The sequence below is a fragment of the Dipodomys ordii genome, unplaced genomic scaffold (genome assembly GCF_000151885.1).
Source record: "Dipodomys ordii isolate 6190 unplaced genomic scaffold, Dord_2.0 Scaffold176, whole genome shotgun sequence".
NCBI lineage: Eukaryota > Metazoa > Chordata > Mammalia > Rodentia > Heteromyidae > Dipodomys > Dipodomys ordii.
The window spans coordinates 864,109-888,295 of NW_012267392.1; the positions used below are offsets into that span (position 1 = coordinate 864,109).

The 24,187-nt window shown below is 48.1% G+C and overlaps 1 protein-coding gene across 5 annotated transcripts in view; it reads left to right on the plus strand.

The window, feature by feature from the left end:
• The window catches only part of Wdfy4 (WDFY family member 4), a 275,656-nt gene extending 252,840 nt beyond the window's left edge, over nt 1-22,816 (plus strand). For 3 of the 5 annotated variants that reach the window (XM_013033730.1, XM_013033735.1, XM_013033731.1), the window contains 9 exons: nt 467-679; nt 3,506-3,653; nt 4,852-5,036; nt 5,763-5,921; nt 10,397-10,576; nt 12,874-13,056; nt 17,656-17,740; nt 21,399-21,513; nt 22,080-22,816. In XM_013033730.1, coding sequence (XP_012889184.1) covers nt 467-679; nt 3,506-3,653; nt 4,852-5,036; nt 5,763-5,921; nt 10,397-10,576; nt 12,874-13,056; nt 17,656-17,740; nt 21,399-21,513; nt 22,080-22,146 — 1,335 coding nt within the window. In that variant the 3' untranslated portion in view covers nt 22,147-22,816. The remainder of the gene's footprint in view (nt 1-466; nt 680-3,505; nt 3,654-4,851; nt 5,037-5,762; nt 5,922-10,396; nt 10,577-12,873; nt 13,057-17,655; nt 17,741-21,398; nt 21,514-22,079) is intronic. The other 2 variants (XM_013033733.1, XM_013033734.1) reach the window with 2 other exon arrangements.
• The last annotated feature ends 1,371 nt before the right edge of the window (nt 22,817-24,187 follow it).

Genomic DNA, 24,187 nt, shown 5'->3' on the forward strand with positions numbered 1-24,187 from the left:
TTTTTTTTTTTTTTAGGGTTGGGGTAGAGGAAAGGGCACAGGAAGGGTGAACAAAGGCAATCATGCTGTGAAAAATGATGTGAAAAATGACCTATTTTTTTTTTTGTGTGCTGGTCGTGGGGCTTGAACTCAGGACTTGGGTCGCTTTTTTTTTTTTTTTTGCTCAAGGCTAGAGCCCTACCACTTGAGCCCCATCTCAATTTCTGGCTCTTTTGGTGGCTATTGGAGATTGCAGTCTCAAGGACTTTCCTGCCCAGGCTGGCTTCAAACCATGATCCTCAGCTCTCAGCCTCCTGAGTAGCTAAGATTACGGGCATCCCCACTGGTGCCTGGCTGATTCTTTTGTGGGTACCTACCAGGAAGTCATGTTATTCCCCTTATCCCAACACACATGCCTCCAGCTCTGTGAAGCTCAGCCCAAACTCCCCGTGGCCTGGGGTTCACACTTGCTGGGTTTCCATTCCAGGCTCTGGAAAGTGACTTTGTCAGTGCCAACCTCCACCACTGGATAGATCTCATTTTTGGATATAAGCAACAAGGACCAGCCGCTGTGGAGGCCGTCAACACCTTCCACCCCTACTTTTACGGTGACAGAATGGACCTCAGCAGCATTGGGGACCCCCTGATCAAGAGCACCATCCTGGGGTTCGTCAGCAACTTTGGACAGGTGCCCAAGCAGGTATGGCAGCCCATATCATCATCTTGCATGGGCACTGTGGGCTTGAGGAAGAGCATGAAGACAAGCTCTTCTGGTAGGAGCTGGGGTGGGGGGCACTCTGAAGGGGTCCTGTGCCCTCAGGATCAGGCCTCAGCCCGTTTACTGCCTGACATTGATCCAATGATGACATCATTAATGATATCAGTAAAGGCTCTTCCACCATCATATGTGACTGACCACTGTGATAATTTCACTATTTAAAATTCATTTTTCTTTTGCCAGTATCAGAATTTGAACTCAGAGCATTAACTTTGCTCTGCTTGGTCAGCTGGTGCTGTACTGCTTGATCATACCTCCAGTCTGACATTTTGCTGGTTAACCAGAGATGGAATCTCACAGAGTTTTTCTGCCCTGGCTGGCTTTTGAACTGTGACCCTTCAGATCTCAGGCTACCACGTAGTTAAGATTACAAGGTTATTATTTCCAGTGAGTAGAGGCATATCAAGTAGTTAGAAAATGCCTGAAATATTCTAGCTCTCAGTAAAAGTTAGTTATTTGTGTGTTTGCACAATTGAGTTTTCTTATAAGTATAAGAAATGGTTGGGGGAGGGGATAGATATTGTGGCAAACACCTGTAATTCCAGCTACTTAGGAAGTAGAGATGGGAGGATGATAGTTCAAGTCCAGCCAGGACAAAAATTAGTAAGACTCTCTCCTCTCCCATCTCAACAAAACAAAAAAAAAGCAGAGCATAGAAGGGCACTTTTATGCCTCATGGAAGGCAAAAGTAGGAGGATCAGAGTCTGAGTCCAATAAGGACAAAAAGCAGTGTGAGCCTACCTGACATGTAATCTAGAAAGCAAAATAGCCTGGGCACATGGCTCAAGTTGGTAAAACACTTTGGAGGCCCTGAGTTCTATAATACCACCAAAAAGATTTTAAAGAAAGTGTTCTCTGATGGATCTGGAGACCGAGGCTCAAGCTCTGTCTCTTGCATGGAAATGCAGCTCAAACAAGCTGCAGAGGTAGAACTCCAGGTGAGCAGGTCAGGTCACCCAGCAGGCGGGTAGATCAAGTGGGTAGATGGCACTGAAGCATGCCCCACTGGTGTGGGAGCATGTCTTGCCTGCTGGTAGCAGCTGCAAGGCCCTTTGGCCTCTTGGCTGTGTCCCTTTAGGACAGATGTTTAGAAATAGGAGGCTGCATGCTTGTATTGATAGCTTAAGAGCACTCACAGCTTGTGGAACTGATCCTCACCACGTGGCTCTGTCTGAGGCTTCTGAGTGTCACCATCAAGGGCCAGTGCTTCAGAGCTGCACAGAGTTGCTCCTGGGTCTGAATCTGTGGACGCTCTTGCAGGAGCCAGGCCCCAAGCCTATGGAGGCCTCTTTCTACTGTTAAATTCCCATGGAAAAAAAAATCATTGTTTTACAGGCTCCAGTGGCTCACATCTAGCTACTCAGGAAGCTGAAATCTGAGGATCGAGGTTTGAAGCTAACCTGGGCAGGAAAGTCTGGGAGAGTCTTCATCTCCAATTAGTCACCAACACCCCCCCCCGCCCCAGAAAAAAAACCCACTGGAAGTAGTGGTGTGGCTCAATTGGTAGAGCACCAGCCTTCAGTAAATTAAGCACAGGATAGCACTTAAGCCCCGAGTTTGAGCCCCAGTATTGGCGCACGCACGCACGCGCATACACACACACACAATCATTATATAAATCATTATTCTGATTTCTATGACTTGATCGCCAACATAGCCCTCCTAGATAGGCTGGCATTTGATCGAGGCTATCACCGGGCTAAAGCTGCTTGAGATCCCAGGCTCTCCATTGAACTTGACTCCTGTTCTCACACCTGTGGCCAGCCAGGCTCAGCTCCCACCTCGGTGCTTTCCAGCCTAGTACCCAGCAGCCATTTCCATCTGGGAGCACAGGACAGTATGGATGGGTAGAGAAAGCAGTTCCACAGGAGTCCAGCCAGGGAGGAGTCCACTCTGGCTGCAGTGGTCCTTTCTGATCCATCCTACATACACTGGGGCCAGGTGACACTTAAAATTTTGCCTGGATATGCAAAAGACAAAAAAAAACAGTTGATGGCAGAGATTTGAGAAAAATGAGAATTAAAAATACCACTTACTAAGGTTACCTTCTGCTTCTCAGAATATTTGAACAGATGTCAGTAATGATTTCTGCACTGATAGCTGAGCGAAAGGCTGTGCTTCTCCAGCCCTGGGCCCCTCAGCTGCAGCATTTGGGTCTTTTTTTTTGGTGGTGGTGGTGGTAGGGCTTGAACTCTGGGCTTGGGTGCTGTCCCTCAGCTCTTCAGCTCAAGGCAAGGGCTCTGCCACTTGAGCCACAGTGCCACTTCCGGTTTTCTAGTGGTTTATTGGAGATAAGAGTCTCATGGACTTTCCTGCCCAGGCTGGCTTTGAACCGTGATCCTCAGATCTCAGCCTCCAGCACCGGGCAGCATTTGCATCTTTTGTGTGTGTGCTAGTCCTGGGGCTTGAACTTAGGGTCTGGTTGCTGTCCCTGAGCTTCTTTTGCTCAAGGCTAACCTTACCACTTGAGCCACGACTCCACTTTTGGCTTTTTGGTAGTTTATTGGGGCTAAGAGCCTTATGGATTTTCCTGCCTGGACTGGCTTTTGGAACCATGATCTTCAGATCTCAGCTGCCTGAGTAGCTAGGATCACAGGAGCGAGTCACTGGTACCCAGCTCAGGATGCCGTCCTTTTAAGCAGACCAGCAGTGCCCAGTAGAGTGCGGCTATGGTTGCCTGGGTTGGTCTCTGGGCATCTGCCCCCTAAACCACCTGTGTTGTATGTTGTGCTACATATGCCATTCCAGCTCTTTACCAAGCCCCACCCGGCCAGGAGCACGGCAGGGAAGCTGGTGCCAGGAAAGGATGCATCCACACCTGCGGCCATGCCCAGCCACCCACAGCCTTTCCTCCACAGCTTGCAGACCCTAAGGCCCTCCCAGGTCATGGTCAAAGGTGAGTTTCTGGTCCTGTGTTGTTCATGATGGGGCTCTCCTGGAAAGTCAGGTGTAGAGACCTAGGCAAAGCATGGGGTCTGGCTTAGAAGGGCTAAACGTGGTGGGATTCCACTTATTTGGAAGCCTCCAGAACACTGGCTCAGAGCCTGACATCTGAGGACCCACATGTTGGTCTGTGTGGCTTCAGACACATGCCTCGCTCTTGTGTATCTATGTACATTCCATACACACACATAAAGCTCCCCCCTCCTGCTCTGTTTCTCTGTCTGTCTTTTCCTCTCTCCTCTTTTTGTCTCTCTTTATATCTTTCTCTTTCTTTGTTTCTAGTTCTAGTCTTTTTCTCTCTATTGGTCTCTTTCTCCTGTTTCTGTCTCTCTCTTTGTTTTTCCTCTGTCTCTGTGTCTATCTGTTTCTAAAGCACACACACACACACACACACACACACACACACACACACACATACACACCTCCCTCTGAAGACTACTGGACAAATTCCAAGGCCCTGTAGCATATAGCACCTTCTGTACTTTGGTCACTATTGTCCCTGAGCCCTGGCTATCCATGGGACTGAGAACACATGGCCCTGATCATGGCTGGTGAGTCCCAGCTCTACTGCTGCCTCGCTGTGTGCTGTGTGCGGCTCAGGACACGGTGGTTCTCCCATGTCACTCAGAAGGGTCTGCCTCCAGGAGAAGGGAAAGGCCCGTTATGGTGGGACCTCATGGTAAACAGCATCCTTGCCACCACCATGGGAGCACAGCAAGCCCCACTGAGAGGGGATCATTGTCCCCATTCCACAGAAGGGCCCTGGGGGGGGGTAGCAAGTGTGCTGTGACTTACCCACTCTGAACTCTGAATCTTATTCCAGCTGTGGCCAGGTGTGGCTTCCGGAGTGCAGTTACAGAAGGCCAGGCCACATGTGTAGGGCCTCTCCTAGGGAGCACAGGAAGAGCAGGTGGTCAGCATCTCCTGGCATCACAGCCACAGAGATCCTGAGCCATGGATCATGTGAGGGTCCAAGTTTGTGGTGGAACCAAGGAGAGGGGACCTGGGCCATGCTCAGGTCTGACAAGACTTTGGCAAGCAGTGCCCGATCCTGGTGCATGCTTGGTGAAGTCCAGTTAGCCTGCCTTGGAGCGTGGGTGCTGTTCCTCTCTATACCCAGTCATACTCACTGACAATGGGGGTGGGGGTAGATATGTTCCTCTTCTCTCTAGGGTCAGAGTCCCCCAAAGGGGCCATCGGTCACATTGTCCCAACCGAGAAGACCATCCTGGCTGTGGAGAAGAACAAGGTGCTGTTGCCCCCTCTCTGGAACAAGACCTTCAGCTGGGGCTTCGATGACTTCAGCTGCTGCCTGGGGAGCTATGGCTCTGACAAGGTGAGGGAAACAGAGAAGGCCTCACAGGTCCTGCTCCTCCTCTGGCTGCGGCCAAGGTGGTCCAGAGACCACTGAGCTCAAAGCTACCATGCCCCAGCATAGGAGGAAGAGGTTCCCGGGACCCCAAACAAAGAGCCTTTGTGAGTCAGACCCAAATCTAGGTTCCACGAAGTCCAGCATTCATGCTGCTGGTGCAGACTCTGGCCAGTCACATGAATACAACGAGCCCATCCAGATGCTCACTCACACTGGGTGGGAAGGTCTGAGGGAGCTCTCCAGGCTGCCCCAGGCATGGTGTTGACTGAGAATATTCTGGCTTGGCCCTCCAGGAGTAAAACTCTCTGCTGATGGCCTCATGCCACCATTAGATTTGCAGCTGTCTCTGTCTTCTTCCCAGCCCTTTCCCACCCTGCTCCCCTTCTACCTCTGTATCTCATGAATTCCCTGCCCTCCATGCTCCATCCCACTCTGCTCCCACCTAGTATCAGCTGCTTCATCCAGGCATCTGAGTAGCTCTTCATCCTGTGTCTGCTTGTGTGAGTCCTCACCACTGGAATGGTGGGTCCAGGCCTGAGATGGCCTAGGTATGATCACTGGGCCTGGTTCCTGATCCTACGCTGTGTCCTTAGTTCTCAGAACACCCAGGTGTCTGGGCTCCCCTCTAGGGTTGTCCTGGCTTTCTGGCTTCTGCCCACCCTGCACCAGCATTCACTCTCATCTCCCCAGATCCTGATGACGTTCGAGAACCTAGCAGAGTGGGGCCGCTGCCTGTGTGCAGTGTGCCCATCCCCAACGATGGTGGTCACGGCAGGGGCCAGCACTGTGGTGTGCGTGTGGGAGCTCAGTGTGGTCAGAGGCCGCCCCAGAGGCCTGCACCTGCGGCAGGTATGTGCATCAGGCTGGCATAGTGCCCCGGGAGTAACCCTGCCACAGGCAGGGATAGGGCCACACTGGACATGCCTGTGCTGTGGGCAGCCACGGTGCCTGAACATGCCCACACTGGCACTCCTGCTCTCTATGAGAAGCAGAGGGTAGCCTGTCATTCTGTCACTCTGCAATGAGACCATGTAACACACAGCTGCCACCACACACACCAGGGCCAGAGAGGAAGCCATTCTCCAGCACCAAGGTGATACTTTCTGAGCCTTCGCCCTGCCTGGCCACTGTGCCATAGTTTTCCTTAGTTCACCTTCTAACCGTTTGGTAAAATAAGCACTGTTGTCATTCCTACTTTCTTGGTGAAAAATTAAGGTGCCCAAGAAGTAAAGTTCTCCAAGTTCACAGATGCAGAAGATGAGACTACGTGAAAAAGGAAGGATTGGAAGCAGAAGTAAAACCAACCGCAGGCTGGAAGCTTGGGAGCAATGAAGTCTCTGCCCCATCTCATGGGCCTGCACCAGCCCTAATGCTGCCTGGGGAAAGAAGTGCTCCATTTCACCCAGAATGCACCAGGGCCTCTGTGTGCTCTAATGTTATTCCTTCAAATCAGACACTAGTATTCCTGCCTTTTCCAATGGGGGAACAGAGGCTCAGAAAGCTGAGCGTGTGTTTAACTCTGGGTTCATCCACCTATATCTAAATTTTATGCTCTTCCTATGTATGTTTTGTGTATGGGGGTGCAAGTACTGGAACTTGAACCCAGGACCTGGGCACTGTCCCTGAGCTTTTTGGGTCAATACTGGTGTTCTGCCATTTGAGCCACAGCTCCACTTGCAGCTTTTGTGTGGTTAATCAGAAATAAGAATGTCATAGACTTGCCTTCCCAGGCTGACTTTGAACCACATCTCAGCCTCCAGCAGCTAGGATTACAGGCTTGAGTAACCTTAGGGGAATATTTTTATTTAAAAATTCAGCATGTGAAGAAATGAAAATGAGAGATAGTCACTAAGGTCTGAAAATTTCATCACCCAGCTTTCTTCCTGTGTAGTCTTGAATTTGGGTCAGAACATCAACCAGGGACACTTCTAGTTCAGAAATATAAATCGTTTGTGCATCTGTTTTGTAGTTAGCCATAGATCCCCAAAGGACCAAAACCAAATGAATGGTACAAAATTCACTTGTGCCTGGTTCCTAAGCTGGTTTTCTCTGGAAACATGTGCTTCCCTAGAGCACAGGTGACACTGCCACTTGCTGCATCCCCAAGACAAGAACAGGGCCTGGGCAGGGAGGGGTGCTGGAGGAAGGGTGTGTCAGGAGAGTGCTCACCTAAGCACAGGCTCAGGGGACAGGCTCCTGTACAGTCAAGGTACAGGCATGGTACACCAGCTTCTTAGCAAAGGTCCACCCCTGACCTAGAGACATGTCATCATCCACTAACGCCATCAACACTTGTTAAAACTATTCCACTAAAGAGACATTTCAAATTCTCTTCAAAGGCAGACAATTTCTCTATAATCCTCATGAACGTCTCCATTTCTGCATATTATTGTGCCTGATATACATATTTATACCTTTAACCCAGCCTGTGTAGTTATTTGTATTCTGCTTTCAGCCAGCCTATCAAATTCTCTTCATTTTTCTACAGCCTCTATAATTTACATTTCAATTGTTCCAGATGATTCTATTTCCACAAAATTACATTTCAAGTCCGATGCACCACAGCTTAGTAAAACCTTTTCTCCTAAAACTAGGCAATTAAGTTATTTCCAGGTTTCCACTATTTTAAGTAGTGCTGTAGAAGGTATCTTAGAGAGACAGTGTTTGCTTTTGACTGATTGTTTCCTTCTGATGATTTTGGAGTAGACTTACTAATCAGTGATACGAGGTTTTCCACTTTCATTCTAGATTCTCAATGCCACCAATAATTAATTGAAAGTAACCACTTTGCCATGTATACCATTGTGAATGATTTGGAGACAATTGTTTTATTTATATTTTGTTACTTCAGTGTTCTGCAAGATGATACAATGAAGTTATTCTAGTTGATGCATCCTGTAATCCTAACTACTGAGGAGGCTGAGATCTGAGGATCACAGTTTGTTTTTTTTTATTGTGAAAATACCATACAGAGGGGTTACAATTACATGGGCAAAATAATGAGTACATTTTGGGGGGGGGCAGTCTGGTCATTGGGCCTGAACTCTGGGCCTGGGCACTGTCCCTCAGCTATTCAGCTCAAGGCTAGCACTCTACCACTTGAGCCACAGCGCACTTCTGGCTTTTTTTCTTTTTTGCTTATGTGGTGCTGGGAAATTGAACCCAGGGCCTCATGCATGCAAGGCAAGCACTCTACCACTGAGCTACCTTCCCAGGCCCTACGAGTACATTTCTTATCAAGCATTGTTAGCTCTTCTTTGTTTCCCCTTCCCATCCTTTCCCATGCCCCCCCACCTGTTCCTCCCACCAAAGTTGCAAAGTTAGTTTTACGACATAATGACTTGTACATCGCATTGTTGCAATGGGTCCACCTGTAGGATCACAGTTTTAAGCCAGCCCAGGCAGATAAATCTTCTAAACTCTTCTAATTAACCAGCAAAGAAAAAAATGGAACTGTGATTTAAGTGGTAGAGCCTTGAGCAAAAAACTAAGGGTCAATGCCCAAGCACTGAAGGACATTCACACACACACACACACACACACACACACACACACACACACACACACACACACACATTCTGAGAATATGGAGAAGCACATGGGAGCCACATTCAGAACTGCTGTGTCCTCCTTTGCTTTCCTCTGCCTTTCCAATGGTGGGCACAGGATATGGATGGTGAGTCTGGCTTGGAGCTGTGACTTCTGCTCATCAAGACAACAGTCTTGCCTTGCCTTTGTGGGCAATGTGGACCACACAGGCTGCATGCAGGAACATGCAGCCTGCATTGGTGCTTGACTCAGAACAGCTGTTTTGAGGTCTGGACTTCACACCTGGGTCCCCTTCCCGTGCCTGTGGAGCTGCTGTGCCCCTGTGGTCACGGCTGTCAGCAGCCCTCATTCAAAAAGTTCTGCCTCATCCTCTCCTTGCTCTAGTTAGAGACCTTCCATGTTCCCGAGATGACCCAAATCTTCTTCCCTGGGTTCTGCCCAGAAGCTTGCCACCACCATCTGGTTGGTGTCATGTTAGGATCCACTGAGGACAAAAGGGAACCTGTGGCAAAACTTTTAATTGCTGTCATCAGGCAAAGTGACAGCTTTGAAAAATGATGCTAGGTCTCATTGACCCAAATGAGTGAGCGGTTGTCTCTGCCCTGAGGGTGGAGGTTTACCAACAAGCTAGCCAGGCTAGTTATGCTCCAGAATGCCACCTCTGCACGTACCTGGCTAATTCCAGAGCACGGCAGGCACAGGGTCATGTCAGGCTTTCCCAGTGGCCTTGGGATGCTTGGGGCAGAATCCTTACCAGGCCTGCAGCAGTGGGCCATGAGTACCTCTCTTCCTTAGCAACACATCCACTGAAGAGCAAAATCTCTGGCCATCCACAAGTCTGGCCAGGCCCTGAATAGGCCAGATCTGAAGCCCAGAGCAAGGCCCTTATATCACCATTGGTCATGAACCCAGACCCTTCAGACTTGAACAGTCACTCTGTGTGTGTGTGTGTGTGTGTTGGTTCTGGGGCTTGAACTCAGGGCCTTTGCTTTTTTGCTCAAGGCTGGCACTCAATCACTTCAGCCACAGCTCCACTTGTGGATTTTCTAATGGTTAATTGGAGATAAACGTCTCATGGACTTTTCTGCCTGGGCTAGCTTTGAACTGCGATTCTCAGATCTCAGCCTCCTGAGTAGCTAGGATTATAACCATGAACCACTAGCCTCTGGTAAAAAGTCACATTTTATTCGATAATGATCTGAGTCCCATAGTGTGACCCTCTCCAATGTGAGCATGCCCAAGAATCTCCTGGAAGGCTGTGAGAATGCAGATTGCAGGGCTGTGCCATGCTCTGACTCAGGTCTCAGGAACAGCCTGAAAATTACATTTCTAGCAAGCTAGCAAGCTCCCAGTGATACTGCCAAGGCATCTGGCCTGGACAGCACCGCCCACTTTTCCAGCCCCAGCCTTCACATGTTAATTGCACTGTGGGCTGTCTCAGATTCCAGATACATGCTGGGAAGACAGAGCCTAAGGACACTGCTTACCTCTGGTCGGGTTATCATACAGTGATTCCTAATTATCTCCAGCTGGGCCTCAACCCCTAGAATCTGATGTTACAGATTGCCAGCTGTGGACCCGTACATGTGCATCCTCCCCCCGCCCTGGCCTCCCCACTGCCGCCCATCCCCAGACTAGGCTCTGGAATCACTGAATCACTCTGAACCTCTGTTTCCCCTTTTTGAGCCCAGCAATGAAGGGAAGAGTGGGGAACCCAGTGGATAGTGGAGTGAAGGGTTTCTGTCATAATCTGTGGGTCTGGCTCCTGTCTCCAGGCCTTGTATGGACACACTCAGGCTGTCACATGCCTGGCAGCCTCAGTCACCTTCAGCCTACTGGTGAGTGGGTCCCAGGACTGCACCTGCATCCTATGGGACCTGGACCACCTCGCCCACGTGGCCCGCCTGCCTGCCCATCGTGAGGGCATCTCCGCCATCGCCATCAGTGACATCTCGGTGAGATCCCTGTTTCTCCATGTCTGTGTCCTATCCATGTCTTTCAGCTTGCATGGTAGCATGCTGGTAGAATGGCAGAGATCTGTGTGTGGGATACATATGTGTCTATGTGTATATATGTATAGATGTGTACACACATATGTATATATCCATATATACATGTATATTCGTATATATAAAACATGTATATACATCGAGTGTATATAAATACGTGTGCACACATACAAATAGGCACATGTACACAGGTATGTATGTATACATACATATACAAATATATGTGCATATATAGGTATATAGGTAAGTGTATAGTATATACATTCAGATGTACATATACATGTAAAGTTATATATATATATGTATGTATATATAACATACACATTATATATGTTTATATAACATACACATAAAAATATAAAATCAGTGTGGCTTTTCCTCCAGGAGTTCTCTGAGGCTGCAGAGTTCCTGCATGAATTCAAACAAAACCCCAGGGATTCAGTGCATGGGCTATGTGGGTAGAGGATTCATAGATGAAGGGAAAGATAATGAAAAGTCCTGATCTCAACTTTGGCTAGACTTAGTGCTCCAGACAGGCTTAAATATAGGATGATTGTTACATATGTGGATGGATGCTGAGTGGATGGGTGGATGGACAGAAAAACGATGGACAAATAGAAATATGGGTAGTGGAAAGACATAAGGATAAATACGTAGATGGTCATTGGGTGGATGGATAGATAGTTGAAAGTATGGGTGGATAGATTTATGAGTGGATGGAAGATAGGTGGATGGATAGTTGGAAGTATGGATAGATTTATGAGTGGATGGAGGATATGTGGATGGATAGTTGGCAGTTTGAGTGGATAAGGGGTAAGTGGATATGGGATAGATGGGTGAATGGGATGGATGGATGGATGGATGGATGGATGGATGATGATAGGTAGTATGGAAGGTGCATAGATAGATGAAATAACATATTGGAGAAGGCACAAATCCTTGATCTAGGAGAACACAGAACCATTACCAATGGTGTTCCCAAGCCCCAGAGAACACTGGTACCAGGACAGGTTGTCCCAGAGCCATCTGGGTTCATTGCATGCTTGTTGGGCCCAGGTCTGGGGGCTGGGCAGAGATGTGCTAAAAGTTTCTGGCCTTTGGACAGCTAGCCCTAAGCATTTGAGAAGTGGTACAATAGAAGCCAGCTTGTAGAAGGGCATTGAGTTCTACATCCCATGGTAGGTGGGCAAGGCTTAAAGGAATGGCCCCAGCATTCCAATGGCTACCACTCCATTTTTGTAGGTTAGACAGGACTTGGGAGAGACACTCTGGATATAAGTGTTTTAAGAAATGCAACAGGGAAATTTCTTCTCTATGGTTCCCTTTGAGGGGCATCACTTAACTTCATGAGCCACTTGCAGTCATTTGAACCTCTGTCCCATGCTGTCCACCTAAACTTCATGAGGCTAAGCTGGGCAGTCACTTGTAGGCCTGCTGACCCTGTCCAGAGGTGTAACCTCAGGTGGGGTCAGGTGGGGTCATCTGTGGCAGCCAGGGTTTGGCCAGGAAGAGGGCTCTGGGAGCAACCCCAAAAGGGGTCCAGTATGTTGATGTTCTGCTATTGTGATGAAAGGCCGGAAACAAGTTAAGAGAGGAAAGATTTATTTTGTTTGCAGTCTCAGAAGTTTCAGTCCATGATGGCTAGCTCCATTATTGTGCATCTAAGTCAAGGTGGAACCACCTACAGAAAGAGCTAGAACAGAGCTGCGTTTGCCAGAAGCAATGGAGAGAGAGAGAGAGAGAGCGCACGCAGAAGGGTCCAGGGACAAGATATTAACCTTCAAAGACACTTCCAGTGACCTGTCTCCCCTAACCAGGTGCCACTGCTTACTTTCCACCATCTCCCAATGGCACTATCAAAATTATGAATCCTTTGGTGGATCAATCCATTTGTTTAGGTCACAGCCCTCATAATCCAATCACATCTCAATGATTAGTTCCACCAGCTGGGGATCAAGTCTTCCACACATGGGCCTTATGGGGAACACTTCATCCCAAGCCGTAACAGCCAGTCACCATCTGCCAGAAGAAGTGCTGTCCCAAAATATCATTGCAATAGAAAGAGTCAAGAAGTTAACTGTGTGAAAATAGAGCAAATTCATGAGTAAGCTGGAAAGTGTGTTGTAGGGGATTTGGGGGCTATGTTGCAAGAAGATGGCAGAGATGGGTGATGCAGCGTGAAGACTGGGTGGCTGAGCAGAGGACAGATGGGTCGGCAGAGATGGCACCTGTCATTTTTGCAGGGCGTCATCGTCTCCTGTGCGGGAGCTCACTTGTCCCTGTGGAACGTCAACGGACAGCCCCTGGCCAGCATCACCACCGCCTGGGGCCCTGAAGGAGCCATAACCTGCTGCTGTGTGGTGGAGGGCCCCGCATGGGATGCAAGTCACGTCATTGTCACTGGGAGTCAAGATGGCATTGTTCGGGTAGGTGTGTTTTGTAAGGTCAGAATGACAAGAGGACACGAGAAATGTTCTCTCCATTTTCCCCATAGGGGTCCAATTCTATAAGTGGCCTTTGAGACCTTCCTAGTCTAGGCAGCAGTTAGAGCAAGTGAAAGAAAGATAGGACTTTCTCTAAGGAAAAAACTAAATAAAATCATATATATATAAAAATATATATACAATAAACATATCCACACACCTATAAATACATATGTATTATATAAATGTATACATATGCATACGTATGTATATTATACACATATGCATACATGCACACACCTGTATTATATGTCATATAGTATGTATGTACACGCATGAGTATTATATATTATATTATATGCATATGCATGGATTGTGTAGTGCACACACATGCACGTATATTAATATTAAATTAATACTAACATGTTAACAACACATTAGTATAAGTGAATATTAATAAGTTCATGTGACTGCTGAATGGTCACTAGAATGTTGATGTTCACATTCAGTAAATTAGGGCTCAATGCTGAAAAGAGATATATGTATCATTTATGCAACCCAACTTAACCACCTATTTATCTACCCCTTAACGGGTCTACCCAACTATTTGCCTGTGTATCTGTTTATGAACTTGTCTATTCATTCATTCATGCATCTCTCCAGCCTTCTGTTCATACATTAAGCTATCCACCTACCGTCCAGTTCATCTGTCCATCCACTTACCCATCCATCCACATCCATCTTTTCATTAATCTACCCACTCCCCCATTAACTGCCTGCCCATCCATCTATCCATCCACCTGCCTGCTACCCATTCAATAACCACTGAAGGCTTAACTCCATACCAAGCACTCCATACAAGCCCCGTAGACAGGAATCAAGGAAATCAGACCTTTTCATCAGGAAACTCACATCCCAGAGAAAGGTATGCACGTGTTGAGGTAATCAGAAGTACCGTGGCCTTGAGAACATCTGTGGAGAGGAAGGAGGTTCAGGGGGCCAAGAAAAGAAGGGACCACTGATACAAAGGGATAAAATGGGAAGTAGGTGTCTCAGTGGTTAATTCTTGAGATTGACAGGATGAAGGAATGGGTGAAGAACAGGGATAATTATGAGGTATACTTGTGGAACCCAAGTTTCATGATTTAAGAAACTAAGTTATTGCTGGGTGCCAGCGGCTCACACTTGTCATCCTAGTAACTCAGGAGGCTGAGATCTGAGGATGGTGATTCAAAGCCAGTCCAGGCAGGAAAGTCCATGAGACTCTTATCTCCAATTAACTACAAAAATCCAGAAGTGACGCTAAGGTTCAAGTGGGTAGAGCATTAGCCTTGAGTACCAAAGCTCAGGGACAAGTGCCCAGACCTAAAGTTTAAGCTTCAGGACTAGCAAAGAAAAAATAGATTTTTTTCACTGTACAAATGCTACAAATATTTGCAAAAGCCTGCTCTGAGAATTCGCAGCTGAAATTCATAGTCTGCCCTCCATGGCCCTCCAGACTCCCATGTCAGCAGGTGACACTCTGGGGAAGGAATGGAGTGACAGGAGAAAGCCCAAGGGAAGGAGAGGTGTCCTTTCTAGCGCGAGTAGCTCAGGGGAGGTGATGTTTCAGCTGAACCCTGAGGACACAGAGCAGTCAAAGCCTGTGAAGTCTGTAGGCTGACTGGCCAGCATGAGTTGGGAGAGGCTGACTAGCAGGAAATGCCTCACAGGGCTCTTTCAGCGGCTGGGAGCTCAGGGTCTGTAGGAGACCAAGGTGTTCCAGGCTTGCCAGAATGAAGAAAATGCAGAGGTCTAGGCTTGATAGGGTGTGGGCGCGGAGCCTCAGCTACAGTTCTTCTCTGGGCCTATCCAAGGCAGGAATATAAGTATCCTCAGTGTGAAGCACTCAGTTCTAGATCTGCCCAGTGCAGGGGGGCAGCTCACAGAACCATGGAGGGAAAGCTGCTTCCTGTCCTCCAGCAATCAAAGTCCAGACTCAGCAAGTGAGATGACACAACTCATGCAGTCAGCCCCAGGGCATGCATGCAGAGAGCATGGGGTCAGAGTGCAGAGAGGCCCCCAGGGACAATGGCATGGGTAGAAGTAGATATTAACTTAGTAACAAGATGATAAGCTGGGCTGCACACCAGTGCCTCACACCTACAGTCTTGGCTACTCAGGAGGCTGAGATCTGAGAATCACAGTTTGAAGTCAACCAGGGCAGAAAAGTCCATGGGCACATAAACAAACTGGGTGTGGAAAATAGAGGGAGAAGTACATCAGGACCCAGAGGTGAGAGTAATTGAAGGGATCCTTCACATCTATCCCAGGGGAACACACAGAGGCAGGCAGGCAGGCACAGGAGAAAGACTATTATAAGGTTTATTAGAGGAGCCATTTTTCTCCCAAGAGGGAGCACATGGTGACCTCCACTATTCATGTAGCAGGAGGGTCTGACTTAGTCATTTTTGTCTTGTATGACCGTGACCATTTTGCCATAGTTGATGGCTTTGTGGCCCACATGTTTGAGACCATCCATTATACAGGCAATAAATTGGTTTCACCTTTGGCCACCACCTGGGTAATTGTAAATCCCAGCGAGGATCCTGGTCAGGCACTAGCCTCAGTCCCAGCTAGGTGATTGGGGGTGGTCTGGTGGGCCTCATCTGCATAGCAGTGGGCCTTTCCTAAATATCCCGCTGTTCCCCTGGTAGAAGGGTACTAGTTTATATATACGCCACACCAGGTTACCTCATAGGATAGGAGTACATGCTGCAGCTTCTTGGTATAGGCAGTAGGATTGGCAGAGAAAGAACCCAGGTGCATCTCTGCCACCGGCCCCTGCCACCTCCCATAATGGAAGAACGTGGGCTCAAGTAGCACTCTGGTCTGTAGCAGGCCCTTGGGTCTGGGTAAGGATGGTACTCAATGTTTCTGTTTATTTTTTTAAGGTTTTTATTGTAAAAATACTGTACAGAGGGGTTATAGTTACATGAGCAAGGTAATGAGTACATTTCCTATCTAGCCTTGTTGCCTCATCCTTTGTTTTTCCCCTACCATCCCTTCTCTCCCAACCTGTATCCCTATTTAAACATTTTGGGTTTTTTTTTCCCTTCCCCTCCCCAAATTAGAGAAGTGTATATACAAGATGCAGGGCACCAACATCAAATACAGTGAAAACAGGGCTTATACTGTGAGGAAGGAACATACAAAGAAACAAAAAGAAATCACATGATACATTATAAATACTGTTTCTGTAAGGCGAGTAACAACCTCCAGGGCATCTTTCAGCTGAGACAGCTGGTTCAGAGTGGCCAGGCCAGGCATGCTTTTGTCCGTCGGGGAGGAGAGGTTGCTGGTGGAAGGGGGCCTTGGCCTTGGATGGTGCGGGAATGGAGGGTGTCAGAACCATTGATAGGAGGGCTGAGTGAGGGCTGCTGGTTCAGGGCGGGGGAGGGGGCTGCCACCTCTGGCGGAAGTCCCACCTCCTTCAGTGGAAATCCTACCTCCTCCAGCGCAGCCCAGGGGCTGTTGCCCAACGTATTTGAAATGGCAGCAACTCATCCACCGGATCTGAAATAGAGTCTGGGTTATACACTGGTGGCCTTGTGGCTAGAAGGAGTTGGGCAGGAGGACTTAAGGACTTAGTTTAGTTTGGAGGAAGTAGAGAAAGAAAGAGAAAGCATCTACGTAGCTGGCCTCCTTTAACCTGCCTGACCACCTGCAGAAGTTGGATAGATCAATCCCATAAGATACAGGATCCAGTGTCCCATGAATAGGCCACGTGGACTGATTGTCCAGTGAATATTCAGGCCATATCTCAGTACAGAAGTATATGAGCTCCTGTGGATCAATGTCAGATTCAAGTTGGAGCACTTTTAGATTATTTAAGAGACAACCCAAGGGGGAGTCCTGAAGAATGCCAGGAATATTAGACTGTGTCCGGCCCATGGTAAGTGACCTGGAACCAAAAACTTGCTGCAGAGCATCCTCGGAAGTGCAATTTGGCTCAAAAAGTGGGAAACAACCAGTGGGAAATGTCGTCACGTTTCTCCACGGCCACGGAGGCCTTCAGAAATGTGGCTTAAATACTTGGTCAAGTTTTTCAGGGGTAGGGGGGCCCTGAAGCCCCCTGACAGAGGCACTGAGCCTGCCCAGTGAAATCTAAGTCTCTAGACTCTTCACTTACCTGGGGGTAGGACTTGATCAGCCACTGGCAGACGTGTAGGAGGCACTCAGTTCAGTAGGAAATCAGCTTGGCAGTCTTTTGGGTCTGCCTAGGACAGTGGGTTAGGTCCCGGGGTCGCTGGAAGGGCCCTCCCAGTGAATCCACTGGGGAGCCTATCCCCATACAGACCACGAAAATGAAAGGAAAATAAATCTTTTCCTCTATATGACTTCTGTCCACATGGTCTTCTGGGTACCTTTCTGCCTGGGTTACATTTTCCTTTCAGTAATAAGCCTCCACATGGAGAGTAGTAACTAAACCCCCACGTAGCTGTGCTTTGTCCTTCCCACCCCAGAGGTGGAGACTTAGCATGTCTACCCCCCACACCTCCATCCAGAGTTGCAGACAGGATCGCTTTCCCAGCTCATGACACGTTTACTCTCTCTGGACAGATTTGGAAGACGGAGGACATGAAGATGTCCATTCTTGGGCAGGGAACAGCAGAGGAACCCTCCACTCAGCCTCCAAGCCCTCAAGGTACCTGTCTGGCTAAGAGGAGGCCACACCTGCCTTGAGCTATCTTCCTGCCTTGAGCTATCTCCCTTCCCTCTTCTCTTCCTGCTTTGCCTCTGGGCTTCAGAGCTGAGAGAAGACAACACTCTGGGGATTGCTGCCAGGGCTGGGGATGGACCTTGGGAGAATGATTTTCTTCCTGCAAGTTGGGGGGTGGCAGTATGAAAAGCTCCTTGTTACATCTTGGCCTAGGCCTAGTAGACACCAGTATACTACACTAGCTCTAGGGTGCTCCATGGCCCTATGCACACTGGGGATTGGGGCTCCTGAGCTTCAGGAGGGGAAACACATGTTGGTGATTTTGATTTGATGCTCTGTATCTGCCTGGATGGTACTAATGCCCACCAGGGAGCTAGATGCAGCTAGCTATTTGCCTGGACAGCCAGAGTGTGGATGGGAAAGGGAGCAACCCCTTCCCTAGAAAGGGGAGCAGAAGGTGGATCCCTCCAGTCTCAGATAGCCCTGTTGGCCTTGGTTTAGTCTACCCAACTCCACATGACAGGATCTTCAATGTGAGTCTGGGATTATCACCAATATGAGTCTCAATATGAATCTGAGCATTGCTCAGGGACTTAAGAAAGTGTAGATTCTGCCAGGCACCAATGGCTCACGCCTGTAATCCTAACTAATACAGGAGGCTGAGATCTGAGAATCCTGACTCAAACCCAACCTGGGAATAAGTCTGTGAGGCTCTTTTATCTCTAATCAGCAAGAAGGTGAAAGTGGAGGTGTGACTCGAGTGGTGGAGTGTCAGCCTTGAGTGAAAACCAAGCAAGAGCAAAAGGCCTTGAATTTAAGTCCCAGTGTTGGTGAGAACTCATGTGGGCACATGCACACACACACCCCTCCCCCCCCACACATATACACACATATGACCACATTGAGTCACTAGGATCTTAGGAGCAGTATAGTAGGTTATGACAAAAAAAAATACACTGTAAGAATCTCAGCCCTTTTCTGGAGAGCAGCAGCTGAACTCCTCCCTCTTTCTTTTGTTTGTTTTATTTTGTTTTTCCTATGCTGGTACAGAGATGTAAACTTGGGGCCTGGGAGCTGTCTCAGCATTTTCCACTCAAGGCTGGTGCTCTACCACTTGCACCACAGCTCTACTTCTGGCTTTTTGCTGGTCAACTCAGAGTCTCACGTGAGCTTTCCTGCCTGGGTTGGTTTCAAACTTTGATCCTCAGATTTCAGCCCCTTGAGTAGCTAGGATTATAGGCATGAGCCACCAGCATTCCGCTCCCTCCTCTAATTTTGTCCATATGGAAGGGAACCAGTACAGGTCTCTTATTCTCAGCCTGCTAGTGAAGCAGTTCTGTGGGCACTGCCCGCTATCTTGGTTTTAGGACCAACTGCTTCCTTTTGCAGCTCTCAAGGCCCAATGAGCTAAGGGTACTAGCTTAGCCAATGACTGCAATAAGTATGCTCAGAAAAGAAGGCTAAGTGAATGGCTAGAATGGTAGATGGATGGACAGATGAAGAAGAGGCACCTTAGAACCATTCACAGGTTGGATCCGGCCAACAGAACAATAGGTTTCTTACCAGCATCAACAACTCTAGTGAGGCTGTGTTTGTTCATTGCTTGAGTCTTGGAAAGGAGAAGTGGGAAACAAGACTGTAGACCCAGCAACCTGTGTGACCTTGCTTCCCTGTCTGTCAAATAGAAGTCTCGTACCTCTGCTACACAGAGCATTGATGACAGGAAGTGACAGACATAGGCCAGGATCTACACCACAAACTCAGATCATTATTGTCACTGTCTCAGGCTCCTAAGAGATTCTTTTCTTTAAACACAGTGGCTGATGATGAGATTAGGGAAATTACAAGATGGTTTCAAGATGACAGAGTCCCTAATCCATGATCTGCCCCTGTCATCCATCCTGACCTAAGGCCACCACTGCCCCATTGAGCTGACTGCCACAGCTGTGTAAGGATGAGGATGGAATGACATACTGGTGTACACAGCCAACACATCTGCATGCCAGCTGACAACTATAACTCTCTGGAGGACTTTAATAAGGAAGCAAATTGTGTGTGTGTGTGTGTGTGTGTATGTATGTGTGTGTGTGCTTTAAGGACCTGGATGCTGTTCTTGAACTTTTTGGCTCTAGGATAGCACTCTATCATTTGCGTCACAGCTCCATCTCTGACTTTTTTGGCAGTTTGCTGGAGATAAAAGAGTCTTGTAGAGCTGGGTACTGGTGGTTCACACCTGTAATCCTAGCTACTCAGGAGGCTGAGATCTGAGGATTGTGGTTCAAAGCCAGCCCAGGCAGGAAAGTCCTTGAGACTCTTTATCTCCAATAAACCACCAGAAAACTGAAAGTGGCCCTGTGGCTCAAGTGGTAGAGTACTTGCCTTGAGCTGAAGAGCTGAGGGACAGCAGGTCAAGACCCACGACTCACCAAAAAAAAAAAAAAAAAAAAAGTTTTGTCGGCTTCAGGTTAGCCTCCCACTTAAGATCCTCAGATCTCAATCTTCTGATAGCTAGGATCACAGGTGTGAGTCACTGGCATCCAGAGCGTGTTGTTTTTACAATATTGCTCAAACCATTTTTGTTGGAAATGGGGAAATATTAAGAGTGACATGTGCATAGTTGCACACGCGTCCTCATGGCGTGTATTGCTGCATCCTTTCCGATATCTTCAGGGGCAAGAAAGGAGATTCTTTGAAGAGATTGAGGATCGTGCATCTGTGGGCAGATGTAATCTCATTTCTGCCCAGAATTCATTTACTTGTCATATGCAGCAAGAACCAACGCAATTGAATACAATTTATTTCAGAAATCACTCCCTCGATTAGCACTCAATCTGTTAGATAAAAAGCACCCGGGAAACGTGTGCTGTTTGGAATTGTGTAGGAATTTACAGATGCCTAGTTCTGACTCCAGGCAATTTCTCCCACTGGTATCCCTCAGCTTTCCCTGGTACCCAGGCCTGTCTGCACATGCAGGCCAGCACCCCAGGACCACCAAGCCCATGGCACCATTCCTTACCCTGAGTCCAGCAAAATGACCTCAGAGGGACATGGCCAGCTGCTGTCTCTCCATCTCACCCTTCACATTTGTGAAAGAATTACTGTCTGTCCCCAAATGCAGTCATTAAAATGAGTGAAGTAATCATTGAGTTATATTTTTTTGAAAAAAAATAATAAAAAAAGTTCTCAGCATTTAATTATTGGTTGTGGCATGAGAGGATTTAGATAAGTTGATAATGCCAACTTTATGTAATTTATTTTTACTAGGCAATTACAGGCTGCATTACATCCTGGCAGCAAGGTATTGTGGGGCATCTTATTAAGCATAAAGCCAGTAAACACTGATGAACAATTTTGCTGAACTAGGCATGCAATTTAGAAAGCAATAATACACAAATCCAATTTGGTACACAATGGATACCGTGGCACGTCAGCACATGTAACTATCACAGCCTGCAAATTAAATTGGGACGGTCCTTTTTTTCTGTTGCAACAGCACAGGCTAAGATTAAATATATTTCACCTCCCTCAATTTAGCAAGTTGCTGACCACAAATATAAATATGTGTGTATGTGTGGCCCACTGTGTAAATGTCCATGGTCTCATGCATGGACATTGTTCTAACTCTTCTCTTGCACATTTCCAGCAGGTCGCAGGTGGGAGAAGAACCTTGCCTTGAGTCGAGAGCTGGACATCAGTGTTGCTTTGACAGGCAAACCCAGCAAGGCCAGCCCTGCCCTGACAGCCCTGGCTGTGTCTAAGTAAGTGTAACCTGGTTTCCCCAGGCCTCCAGCAGAGGGTGCTATGACCACCCTAGCAAAATCCCATCAACCCTGGGCCCAGACCAGGCCCAGGCCAGACTGTTAGGCAGGCCCACCAGAGAATCTCCCAGCCACACTGGGCCTTAGGAAATACTATTTATTTAAGTGTCATAGACAACATTTGGTTCCCATGATTTTAGCCATCATGGTGACCCAGTGGAATTAGTTACTGAGATTCAATCAGCTCTCCACATAGGAAGTATTGTTCCTAGGCTACGCTGGCAGAGGCGGGGCCAAGCCTGCTCTCTGGAATCCCTAGCATCTTCAACTTTCTCTCTGTACTCTGGGACCCGCAGCTTTCCCAGCTCAGTGGCCCCTGCTGCCCTGATCAGTGTAGTCTCCATTTCTTCCAGTGCAGTCCCTGGCTTCAGGGAGATGAGGCCAGGACTGGCTCTGTGAGGTCCTGGACCAAGCCCCAGAAGGCAGTTTTCCTGAGTGTGGGCTGATACAGTCAGTCCTCACAGGCTGGCTCTGACGCTCTTGTTTTTTTTCTTTTTCTTCCCAAGAAACCAGACCAAACTCCTGGTTGGTGACGAGAAGGGGAGAATATTTTGCTGGTCTGCAGATGGGTAGGTGAGGGAGGTGGCTAGAGCCTCCAGAACTGGGAGAGAGTCTCTGGGGGCAACAGCAACGGTGCTGTGGAGGCTGAAGTCCACCCCAAGAAGCTTCCATTCACCCAGTGCCCAGGGAAGAAGAGGCATCTGAGGTTTACCTCTGTGTATTCCAAAACATCTCCAGCACTTAGGGTACTTCTGAAGAAAGCATCAGCACATATATTTGTGCTGGAAACAGACCTGTCACTGAGAAGCTGCACACAGAATTACACACGACTCACCTTCCCCAGGGCTCAGTGCACAGAAAAAACAAAATGGGATTGATCGCTGGAAATGGATGGAGAAGGGCTCATTGTCTTTGTTTTATTAAAGGAACTGTTTTCCAAATACAAAAATGTTTGAGTTCCAGACCACCCTTGAGTCCAAACCTCTACGCCAAGAGAGGCAAGTGTGAGTGGCCACTGCTCATCAATCTAGCTTCTGCAGCTCACATATATGGAGGACATGAGTTTTCCCCTAGGGAAGACATAAGGGCTCCACAGACACAGTTGGCTGTGTCCCCAGCCAGGTTTTGCCTCATCCAGCTCTTTCTTGGACCCTCCCTACATAGCATCCTGTCCATATACATCAGCACCCTGTCCATATACAATTTGAGGCTATCACTCATCTTAAGGGATCTGTGAAATTTGCTTTAAAAAAACACCTGGCATATGCTATAGTTACTTACATCCTGTGAACCTCTAGAACCTTCTAGTACCTGGCAGCCTTAGGGTTCATCCTTAGTCTAATACGTTGTCCTCAGCCTAAAACTTGCAATCCTCCTAGAAAGGAAATTCACATGCATATTGAATGAAAGCAAACTCAAGTGGCTGCAGAGGGGTTTGAAGAAATGACACTTCTCAGCTTCAATGCTCCTCCCAGGGGCTCCCTTCTAGGGTCCAAGTGGGATGCAAATTATGCCTGTATTTCTCTAAGGTCTGTAGAGACCTGGATGGCCAACCTCACACTCAGTGTCTCCTAAACCTAGGGATGATCAGAAAATGAACTTGGTGTCTTAGGGCCTCTGGCCTTTAGGTGGGCAGGGAGTCAGCTTAAAGATAAATAGTATATAGAAAAGAGAAGTGAAATGCAACTATGTAAAAATAATAGTCATTGGTCCGGAGGATGTACTAATTGATCTGGAAATTCTGAGATCTTTGTAACAGATATCTATCTGTTACAAAGTCCAGGGTGCTCTGGACCCTGATGGGGAGGGCTGTCATCCGGTCCCAGGCCTGTGGGTCACAGCACCTCCGTGCTGTCTTCCTGTTGTGTCCCCTAGTCAGTGTGGGTCTGTACCGGAACACCCACTTCTCCCTGTGGTCTCAGGACAGGGGCCTTGTGAGGGTCCCCAGCTGCTCCAGTCAGCGACCCACATTCCACTGATCTTCACCCAGCCTAGCTGCCCGCTAGGAAAGCTGTCTAATAACTCGGGCACAAGCCCCACCTCCCTCTCTATCCCCCCATGCCAGCTCCTGTGAATAGTGGCCCAACCCCCGCTCCCCATGCAAGGCCTCAGCTCTGGTCATCTTCCCAAGGCATTCTGTGGTCATCCATCCATCACAGAATGCTTATCATGGGCCTCCTGTGGTGTTCTGTGTTCTGACATCCAGGGAGGGTGATGGGCACCCTCACCCCATGATCTCCTTGGTGCCCAAGGAAAGCAGTGCTGTCACAGGTTTGAAAGTACAAGTAAGGCAGCATGGTGGACCCTGCAGTCCTTTAAAGACACAGCTTTACCCTCTGAGGGTCCCCCTCCCCCAAACTACCTGAGATATGATTACTCTCACACAGCATTTATCATTTATAGGAAATTCAAATGTCCCAGAGGTATTTGTTCATATACATGGAGGTCACCCACCCTACTCTGCCCACCTCTTAGAAGCAGGGAAAGTTAGTGGCTGCCGGGGACCTGACGCCACTCACAGGTGCTCAGTGGGGATGGGTAAGTTGCTTGTGTTACTTAGACTGAAATGCAGCAGTGGGAGCTCATGGCGGACCCCCATGGAGCTGACCCAGCT